The 11,229-nt window shown below is 42.5% G+C and overlaps 1 protein-coding gene across 2 annotated transcripts in view; it reads left to right on the forward strand.

Annotated features, from left to right (window-relative positions):
* Positions 1-9,869, forward strand: part of SLC38A6 (solute carrier family 38 member 6) — a 53,390-nt gene extending 43,521 nt beyond the window's left edge. For both annotated transcript variants that reach the window (XM_064154633.1, XM_064154720.1), the window contains exons 13-16: positions 1,589-1,713; positions 6,975-7,119; positions 7,229-7,323; positions 9,144-9,869. In XM_064154633.1, the coding sequence (XP_064010703.1) occupies positions 1,589-1,713; positions 6,975-7,119; positions 7,229-7,323; positions 9,144-9,224 (446 nt within the window). In that variant the 3' untranslated portion in view covers positions 9,225-9,869. The remainder of the gene's footprint in view (positions 1-1,588; positions 1,714-6,974; positions 7,120-7,228; positions 7,324-9,143) is intronic.
* Positions 9,870-11,229: the final 1,360 nt, after the last annotated feature.

The raw sequence follows: 11,229 nt of genomic DNA on the forward strand, positions 1-11,229 counted from the left end.
CCAGGGAGGTGGTGGAGTCGCCATCCCTGGAGGTGTTCACGCAGAGCCTGGACGAGGCACTTAGTGCCATGGTCTAGTTGATTGGCTCAGGCTGGGTGCTAGGTTGGGCTGGATGATGTTGGTGCTCTCTTCCAACCTGGTTGATTCTATGATTCAGCTTTGAGCAGTCATGCTTATGGTGGTGTATCCATGGTGTATGGCACTGTTGTAGTTCCACAAGAAGAGTTGGGTTTGCCAAGCTGAATCTGGACGTGATGGAGAACACGCAAGATCCTTTACTGCTGAAGAAAGCATAACTGTCATTTGGAAGTGTTCAACCTGGTTGGCTGAATCCTCTGTTAGTGTCTAGGTGCTGTGAGAATGCAGACTGAAAGCCTTCAAGTGTCCTTCTGTGGCACATGTCTACTCATTTGGTGTGTGGAAAACGTCAGTGTTTCTGGAGTTATCTAGGGGGGACTATGTGGGTTGTTGTGGGGAGGTGTTATTGTTGGAGTTTGCTTTGGGTTTTTTGTTGTTGGAGTTTTTTTGTTTGTTTCTTAATGTGAATTATGTTTTGAAAGTATAACTGATGCTAGGTATCCTTTTCCATGTCACCCAGCAACTGTAGCCAGTAAAGGCATATACACAGAAGAGTTTGGAACATCTCTTTCTTCCTTTAAATGAGATTTCCAGCTTTTCTTTCAAATAAAATCTTTACCTAGCATCTGACTTAATGTTTCAAGAGAGGGTGGAGAAAAGAAATGCAATTCAGCTAATTTAGCAAAATTAATGTTTCTGGTTTCTAGTTTAACCAAACGAATCTAGTGTTGAGTGTTGGAGAGACAGAGCGAGTTTGACCCTGTGCTTGTCTTCATGTCACATCATCTTTCATTTTCATGCTTTGTCTTTCATACTGCTGTCTTCTTTCTCAGTAGCTTTGGCTTCAACAGAGGCTTTGCAGAGATTTGCCTCCTGAAGTTTTCCCACTTTTCTTGAGGTTAGGTGTCCCAGTGTATGAGAAATGCCAAAGTGGATGGGTACCTGCAGCCCCCCTCCTCTCCTCATCAGTCACAAGCACACTGACCCATTTGAATCATAGAATCATAGAATCAACCAGGTTGGAAGAGACCTCCAAGATCATCCAGTCCAACCCAGCACCCAGCCCTATCCAGTCAACTAGACCATGGCACTAAGTGCCTCAGCCAGGCTTTGCTTCAACACCTCCAGGGACGGTGCCTCCACCACCTCCCTGGGCAGCCCATTCCAATGCCAGTCACTCTTTCTGCCAACAACCTCCTCCTAACATTCAGCCTATACTTCCCCCAGCACAAGTTGAGACTATGTCCCTTTGTTCTATTGATGGTTGCCTGAGAGAAGAGGCCAACCCCATCTGGCTACAATGTCCCTTCAGGTAGTTGTAGACAGCAATGAGATCTGCCCTCAGCCTCCTCTTCTCCAGGCTGCACACCCCCAGCTCCCTCAGCCTCTCCTCATGGGGTTTGTGTTCCAGGCCCCTCACCAGCTTTGTTGCCCTTCTCTGGACACCTCGTTGCTAATTATTTTAGTTCTCAAATGATTAACAAAGCAATTATTTTTTTCTTGTTTTCAGATAAAGTGGACTCTGAATTGCTACAAGGTTACAGCAGGTACCTGCCACACGATACTGTCATCATGACTGTTAAAGTAGCCATCCTGTTTGCTGTGCTTTTGACAGTCCCTCTGATCCATTTCCCAGTAAGTACTCTGGAACGTTTGGAAGCTGGCATAGGCAATGGTAATGCTAATGCTTTGCAGGCTGCAATATTTGGGTCTCATCTAGGCTTGTGTATCTTATTCACTTGTCAAGTGATTGATCAAAGACCACATATTTGCATATGTTCCATGAGAGCTCCAAAATAACTAACCACTAAGCTAATTTGTGCTCTTGACACACATTTCAGATTAAAACTAGCCCACAGCATTGTTTTCAATTTAGAGAATTCAGAACTTCTAAAGTTTACTTACTTTGGTTGTTTTTTTAGGGTTTTTTTCCCTCCTTAAATTGAATTTTGCTGACTTGGTTTTTCCTTTCTACATGCACGCACCCACACAGAAACACATTTATACTTGAAAACTCAATTTAATTGTAAATTGAAAACATGTATTGACCTATTTCACCAAAAAAAAAAACCCCAAAACATCTCCTTTATCAATACTATGGCAGAACTTAAAATTCAGTTAGGACCAAAAAAAGAATTATACATGGCAAACTCTGTCTTAGAGTATAGACCAGATTACAACATAGAATCAACCAGGTTGGAAGAGACCTCCAAGATCATCCAGTCCAACCTAGCACCCAGCCCTATCCTGTCAACCAGACCATGGCACCAAGTGCCTCATCCAGTCTTTGCTTGAAGACCTCAAGGGACGGTGCCTCCACCACCTCCCTGGGCAGCCCATTCCAATGCCAATCACTCTCTCTGTGAAGAACTTCCTCCTAGCATCCAGTCTATACTTTCCCTGGCACAACTTGAGACTGTGTCCTCTTGTTCTATTGCTGGTTGCCTGGGAGAAGAGGCCACCCCCCACCTGGCTACAATGTCCCTTCAGGTAGTTGTAGACAGCAATGAGGTCAGCCCTGAGCCTCCTTTTCTGCAGACTAAACACCCCCAGCTCCCTCAGCCTCTCATTATAGGAGAGGCTGATGTTTGCTATCAAGCATACCCAAAGAGACAAAGCATTATCCCCCAAACCTTTTTTTGTTCCTTCAAAGAAGGAGTAATTCCTGAAGATTTAATGGCCTTGTGATAAATATTGTTTTAATGTTGATCTAATATAAACAATGAAATAGCATTAATACTAAATTTCATAGACTAGAAACCTTTTAAACCTAGAATCCTTTTAAAGTTTATCTAGTCCAACCTTTTAAACCTAGAATCCTTTTAAGGGTTATCTAGTCCAACCTTTTAAACCTAGAATCCTTTTAAAGTTTATCTAGTCCAACCTTTTAAACCTAGAATCCTTTTAAGGGTTATCTAGTCCAACCTTTTAAACCTAGAATCCTTTTAAAGTTTATCTAGTCCAACCTTTTAAACCTAGAATCCTTTTAAGGGTTATCTAGTCCAACCTTTTAAACCTAGAATCCTTTTAAGGGTTATCTAGTCCAACCTTTTAAACCTAGAATCCTTTTAAAGTTTATCTAGTCCAACCTTTTAAACCTAGAATCCTTTTAAGGGTTATCTAGTCCAACCTTTTAAACCTAGAATCCTTTTAAGGGTTATCTAGTCCAACCTTTTAAACCTAGAATCCTTTTAAAGTTTATCTAGTCCAACCTTTTAAACCTAGAATCCTTTTAAAGGTTATCTAGTCCAACCTTTTAAACCTAGAATCCTTTTAAAGGTTATCTAGTCCAACCTTTTAAACCTAGAATCCTTTTAAAGTTTATCTAGTCCAACCTTTTAAACCTAGAATCCTTTTAAGGGTTATCTAGTCCAACCTTCTAAACCTGGAATTCTTTTAAGGGTGATCTAGTCCAACCTTCTAAACCTAGAATCCTTTTAAAGGTTATCTAGTCCAACCTTTTAAACCTAGAATCCTTTTAAGGGTTATCTAGTCCAACCTTTTAAACCTAGAATCCTTTTAAGGGTTATCTAGTCCAACCTTTTAAACCTAGAATCCTTTTAAGGGTTATCTAGTCCAACCTTCTAAACCTAGAATCCTTTTAAGGGTTATCTAGTCCAACCTTCTAAACCTAGAATCCTTTTAAGGGTTATCTAGTCCAACCTTCTAAACCTAGAATCCTTTTAAGGGTTATCTAGTCCGACCTTTTAAACCTAGAATCCTTTTAAGGGTTATCTAGTCCAACCTCCCTGTGATGGTTTGGATGTTACCTGCTCTCCCCCCTCCCCCCACCTCTTGTGAAATTACCCAGATTAGACTCAGATGAGCTGAAAGTTAAAGAATGAAGCTTTATATATACAGCTTAGTACAAGCAGATATACACAAATATTTACAGTTATATATGGGAATATACAAGTTAAAAGTAATACAGAAACACAGCAACCCTCCCAGAAACCAGAGTCCCCTGGAGGGGCTCCCAACCACCCTTCCACCTTCTTTCCACCCCTTTACCTTATCTCAGACTTTGCCTTATGTGCAAAGTGAGTTTGGAGGATTGGTCAGGGGGGTTAGAGAGCAGGCCAGGGAGAAAAGTACAGGCACCCAGAGACACAGACTGACTGTTGTCTATGTTTATATTCTTGTTTTCATCCATCTCAGCAAGCCTCTGAGTGAAGTAGACATCACCATTGTTTCCTTTTCACAGCCTATAATCTACATCTTCTCACTAAAATATCCTAGTTAGCTTCAAACGAGCACACTCCCCACAGTAAGCAGGAGCATCATTAACTAGATTAGGTTGCTCAGAGTTCTGTCCAACCTGACCTTGAGTGTTTTCAGGGATGAGGCTTCTGCAACCTTTCTGGGCAACCTTAGCCAATGTTTCACCACCCTAACGGTAAAAATAATCATTCTTGTAACTAGTTCAAACCTATTCTCAGTTTCAAACCATTGCTCCTTGTTGTGTTGCAACAGGCCTTGCTAAAAGGTCACTCCCTATCTTTCTCATAGGCCCACTTTCCGTACTAAAAGGCCACAATAAAGTTCTCCTACAGCCTTCTCTTCTCCAGGTTGAACAACCCAAGCTCTCAAGCCTGTGCTCATTGGAGAAGAGCTCTCAAATAATTTCTCTGGTGCTCTTCTGGACCCATTCCAACAGATCAATGTCCTTCTTGTGCTAAAGGCTCCAGCACCCTAAGCATCTGCAATTCTAATCATAGAATCAGTCAGAGTTGGAAGGGACCACAAGGATCAGCTAGTCCCAACACCCCTGCCATGGACAGGAACACCCTACCCTAGATCAGGCTGTTCAGAGCCTCAGCCAGCCTGGCCTTAAACACCTCCAGGCATGGGGCCTCAACCACCTCCCTGGGCAACCCATTCCAGCCTCTCACCACTCTCATGCTGAGCAACTTCCTCCTTGCATCCAGTCTGAATCTCCATTTTTGCTCCATTCCCCCCAGTTCTGTCACTCCCTGATATCCTGAAAAGTCCATCCCCAGCTTTTTTGTAGGCCCCCTTCAGATACTGGAAGGCCACAAGAAGATCACCTGGGAGCCTTCTCTTCTCCAGACTCAACAGCCCCAACTCTTACAGTCTGTGCTCATGCAATATAAGGGAGTCATTAGAAGGAAAAATAATCAAGACATCTGAAATGGAAATCCAAATCTGTTATTCCTGTTTATTTTATGAGCCTTATCTACACTATAGTATATGACATAAAGGATTGCTGTCTAAAACTACCTGAAGGGAGGTTGCAGCCAGGTGGAGTTGGTATCTTCTCCCAGGCAAGCAGCAACAGAACAAGGGGACACAGTCAAGTTGTGGTGGGGGAGGTCTAGGCTGGATGTTAGGAGGAAGTTGTTGGTAGAGAGAGTGATTGGCATTGGAATGGGCTGCCCAGGGAGGTGGTGGAGTCACTGTGCCTGGAGGTGTTGAAACAAAGTGTGGATGAGGCACTTAGTGCCATGGTCTGGTTGATTGTCTAGGGCTGGGTGCTAGGTTGGACTGGATGATCTTGGAGGTCTCTTCCAACCTGGTTGATTCTATGATCTTACACTGCAAGAACATTAACCATAGGGAGCAATGTTTTGCCAAAGCTTAATGAAAGCCATGGAAGTTTGCCCCTTGAATTCAGATTGGAGGTGTTTCTAAACCAACTTATGTGTAAGCAAATAAGAAAGTTTTTTTTTTAGTATATATGATGAAGTACTTAAATCCATGAGCAAATAAAACTACAGGATTGAATTAGAAAAGAAAAAAGGCAGTCTGCATACTACAGAATGCTGACTACATAGCCTCACCTGTTCTCTCTACTGATACATGCAAGCAGGATCTCCTGCTAATATCTGAGAAAAAAGTCAGTTTTGGTGTTTTTAAATGTTTGACTGTTCAAGCCACATCTTTGGCAACGTTCTTCTAACAGCCTTTTCCATCAAACACAGATTTGTGACATCCATTACAGGTTTTACTTTCAAGGTACTAAGAACAGCTGTAAAGATATTAAGCTGCACAGCTTGCTGGTGAACACCTTTAGCCTGCTAGACCCATTCAGCAAAGCCATCCAACATCTGTAATCTCGTTGTGAGCATTAGCACTGATTTTCTTAAGTGCTCTGTCACATCTGCAATTATATAATTATTAAGTTTATGGTATTGAGATGAGATTTAAAATCTGTGAGAGGCCTGGAACACAAGTGCTATGAGGAGAGGTGGAGGGAGCTGGGGGTGTGCAGCCTGGAGAAGAGGAGGCTCAGGGGTGACCTCATTGCTGTCTACAAGTACCTGAAGGGATATTGTAGACAGGTGGGGTTGGTCTCTTCTGCCAGGCAAGCAGCAACAGAACAAGGGGACACAGTCTCAAGTTGTGCCAGGCTGGATGTTAGGAGGAAGCTGTTGGCAGAGAGAGTGATTGGCACTGGAATGGTCTGCCTAGGGAGGCGGTGACCTCATTGCTGTCTACAACTTCCACATTCTGGCTAGGGCTGGGTGCTAGGTTGGACTGGATGATGTTGGAGGTCTCTTCCAACTTGGTTGATTTCTGTGATTCTGTGTGGAAACACTCTGAAACCATCAAAGTCGAGGGAGGTGGCAAGACACCTCCCCCATACTTACACCAGCAGTTACAGATCTCCACATATTTCCTATTTGAAAAGTTATATGCAACAGAGCTCTCCTCTAACTGCACCAAAAGCAAACCTCATTTGCTTCCAGATCTTTTCCAAAGAGCTGAAACATCCCTGGCTGAGGCACTTAGTGCCACGGTCTAGTTGACTGGATAGGGCTGAGTGGTAGGCTGGACTGGATGATCTTGGAGGTCTCTTCCAACCTGGTTGATTCTGTGATATATATGTATGTGTGTATGTTGACTGATGCACTATTTCTCTCCCTATTTCACAGGCAAGGAAGGCTGTATTGATGGTGTTTTTCTCTTGTATTCCTGTGTCATGGATTTGCCACATCCTTGTCACTTTAATGCTGAATACAACAGTTGTTTTATTGGCAATGTATGTGCCAGACATGAAACATATATTTGGAGTAATTGGTAAGTTTTTTGTAGTTTTTTTTTGGGGTTTTAGTATTTCTTTAAGAAAATTGGTATTATAAATAAGTCAACAATGTTGCTCAAAGTAAAATCTTTCTGTTTTCTAAAGGTTCAACCACGTCAACTTGTTTGCTTTTTGTATATCCTGGACTCTTCTATCTTAAACTTAACAGAGAGGACTTCCTATCACCACAGAAACTTGGGGTATGTTTTTTTTGATATGTTCTATTTAGACTCACTTTACAATCATAGAATCAACCAGGTTGGAAGAGACCTCCAAGATCATCCAGTCCAACCTATCCCCCAACCCTATCCAGTCAAGTAGACCATGGCACCAAGTGCCTCATCCAGTCTTTTCTTGAAGACCTCCAGGGACGGAAAAGCCTGGAACACAAACCCTTTGAGGAGAGGCTGAGGGAGCTGTGGTTGTTTAGCCTGGAGAAGAGGAGACTCAGGGCTGACCTCATTGCTGTTTACAACTACCTGAAGGGACATTGTAGACAGGTGTGGGGTGGCCTCTTCTCCCAGGCAACCAGCAATAGAACAAGGGGCACAGTCTCAAGTTGTGCCAGGGTAGGTAGAGGCTGGATGTTAGGAAGAAGTTCTTCACAGAGAGAGTGACTGGCATTGGAATGGGCTGTCCAGGGAGGTGGTGGAGGCCCTTAGGTGCATCCTAACACACTTTAGAGCACATAATCCAAGGGGCAAAGTTCTTGTTTTCCCTCTAGCTCACACAATCTATGAGCATTTTGTTTCATCCTTCATGATGGCTCTAGTCTTTCTGAGACTCTTTCTTCACAAGACATTTTTGACTAGCAGTATGTCCATATGCTGGATTGTTGTTCTCAGTACATGCTTTTCCCTATAGTTTTCAGATGTTGACTTTTAATCCAATTTCTCCTCAGTTTATATCCATTACTCTGATGTTGTCTGGGCAGCTGGGACAAAGCCAAAATGCATTTAAGTGAAACAGTGTTTATGCTTGTTTTCTATGTGAGCCTTCTCAAAAACATCTTTTCTTTTTCTTCTTTTCCTTTTTCTTTTTTTTCTGTCCTCTTTATGATTTTTCATTTGCTGTAGTAGGTGAAGTTCTGGTTGGAATTTGTGCAACAGCCTGCATTGTGCACTGCAACTCTCTTCATTTTAACCACTGCTCAGCAAAGCAGCTTTATGACTGTCTACAGTGATGAAAGACTGTTCATATATTGCCCTTCAGCCCTTTTTCAGGACAGGGCTAGGGGGAATAGAGCAAAGCTGGAGGTGGGGAAATTCAGACTGGACATGAGGGGGAAGTTGTTCAGCATTAGAGTAGTGAGAGCCTGGAATGGGTTGCCCAGGGAGGAAGTTGAGGCCCCATGGCTGGAGGTGTTTAAGGCCAGGCTGGATGAGGCCGTGGCCAGGCTGATCTAGGGTAGGGTGTCCCTGTCCATGGCAGGGGGGTTGGAACTAGATGATCTTTGTGGTCCCTTTCAACCCTGACTGATTCTATGATTCTTAGGATTCATAGGGCTGTTCTTGTACTGACAAAAAAGAGCATCTGAAAGAAAATGTAGTAATGATGCTCTCTGACCATGTCAATTCTTGCCTATTTCAAAAAGATTTGGGACCTTCTTATAAATCATCAAGCTGCTGTCTCTTCTTACCTGGCTATTCAAAAATGCAAAGAATCTATTGCAACTTCAATTATATTTTGAATAAAATGCAAATTCAGTTTCTTCATTCAGACTTGTAAAGTGCAGATGGTTTAGTTTGGTGTTTTTCAGACAGATGGTGTGAGGAAACAAACCAGGCTACTCTCAATTCCCTCTGAAACTATCCCAGAGCAAGTTTAGATGAGATTTCCCCCTAAGCAAATACTTTGTGTTTTGAAGACTGAGTAATTTGAAACACTGAAGATTATTTTAAAAGTCACTATTTAAATCTGTTCTTACAGGTTGTTTTTTTTTCATTGTTAGTTACAAGTCTTAGAAATGTTAAATGCTTCCTTCAGTCAAACACCGCCTTTTGCTTTTCTTTCTTTGCAGGCATGTGCACTGATTATTTTTGGTGTTTGTGTTGGCATTCTCAGTTTAGTTCTTATCATTTTCAACTGGATTGATCAGTAGGAGCCTATTGCTGCTGTCTGAACTGAGCTTCAGAAGGACAGCAAGAACCAGCGACGTGGCAAAACTACTGAAATGAATGCTGGACATCCTGAAGAGAACACTGACCAAAGCTGTTTGTGGAAGAAACAATGCTCTTTTCCACTGCATTACTGATGTTCCACCTTTTAATTTTGAGTCATTCTCTTCAGTTACTGGACAAGTGTTCTTTGCCATTCTAAAGTATTAGCTTCTAATGATGTAACTGGGACAGGTAAAAAGATGCCTTGAGAATGTCTGGAGTTCAGAAATGGATTAGTGCGCATGGCGAACAAGAAATAACTTCTCTTTTAAAGACAGTGAGATAGTTACTGCATCAATCATGATATCTGTGTCATGATCTGTGCACTTATGCTACTGCTCACATCATCCTATCCCATGAAAGAACTCTGTTGCTTGACTGATTTTCAAACTTTCAGCCAGTTTGTGTTAAGAACTTGACGATTCCAAATGTTTACCCTTACTTATCCTAACACGGGTCCAGAAACCAACTACCTTAGCCCAGTTTAATGGGCATATTGTGATAGTATTTGTTGGTTGGTTTGGGGTTTTTTTTTGTTAATACAGTGTTTATATCTCTATAAATTAAAAACTCTTTTAATTCCTTTCTTTTGTGAGTGGTGGTGGTGTTGGTTGGTTTGTTGTTGGTTTAAATGAAATGTGAATGCAGTTTTCACCACCTGCTGGGCTCTGTGGCTCTGGTAAAGGTGATACTGAATACCCACCCCAAAAGTTCCTTGTTTTAGTCAATACCATTTCCATTTCTCCAATTTCCATTCCTTGTTCATTTGAAGGCTGCTGATGCTGTGGTAAAAAAATTAAACTTTGTTTCTATCAGATAGGATCTGTTATCTTTAAAATAGCCTAATCTTGTTAGAGATTTAGTCCTAAGGAAGCTAAGCCTCCACAGAAACAGCTTGTGGAAAGTTAATAAATTAGATCTCAGCCTGAAATGGCAACATTTAGAGAGTGGGCAAGATCTTCATTATTTCCAGGTGTGATATTGCTTCTAATCTAGCTTAACACTTTGGCATCTGAGATGTGAAATAAGACACAAGTGAATCACAGCAAAGTAAGACACTTATGCTACATGAAAGCAGCTAGTAAGTGATATTTCAATATTTTCTCTGTCCATAGGTTGCAGAGGTAGCAAATCAATTGACTAGTGCTAGAAAGTCCTGCTGAGGCAGCTCTGCTAGCATGTTGACTTGTGTTTTATCAGCTGAGATAGGGGAGCTGCCCCTGAGCCTGGCATTTCTAACTGTTTAGCAGTGGGTCTGCGCTACAACCTCTTCAGTTATGTCACACTGGATTTGGAGAATGCTGATTGATGTGCCAACTTCAACATAACCCTGAGGAAACGTGCTTGATCCTCACCTGACTAGTAGGAATAATAAAGAGCAGAGTTGGAGTCAGCCCCTCTGTTCCTGAGCTAAAAACCTGGGAATCCTCATGGCAAAAGAACACTCATCTCTCTCAGGATCTGTAAGGTATGTTTTTTGATAGCCTGAAGGTACCCAGGTGGTGCAGCTTTATGCTGCTTCAGGAATGGATGTGAGGAGGAAGTTCTTCAGCATCAGAGTGGTGAGATCTTGGAATGAGTTGCCCAGGGAGGTGGTTGAGGCCCCATCCCTGGAGGTGTTTAAGGCCAGGCTGGGTGAGGCTTTGGCCAACCTGCTCTAGGGTAGGGTGTCCCTGCCCATTGCAAGGGTGTTGGAATTAGATGATCCTTGTGGTCCCTTCCAAGCCTGACTGATTCTATGATTTTATGAATCTGCCTTGCCTGGGGAATATTCTACTTAGGAGTTTGAGTGCTGTGTCCAGTTCTGGGCCACTCAATTCAAGAAGGATGTTGAGGTGCTGGAACATGTCCAGAGAAGGGCAACAAAGCTGGTGAGGGGCCTGGAGCACAAATCCTATGAGGAGAGGCTGAGGGAGCTGGGCCTGTTTAGCCTGGAGAAGAGGAGGC

This window comes from Pogoniulus pusillus, chromosome 1 (assembly GCF_015220805.1).
Source record: "Pogoniulus pusillus isolate bPogPus1 chromosome 1, bPogPus1.pri, whole genome shotgun sequence".
NCBI classification, from domain to species: Eukaryota; Metazoa; Chordata; class Aves; order Piciformes; family Lybiidae; genus Pogoniulus; species Pogoniulus pusillus.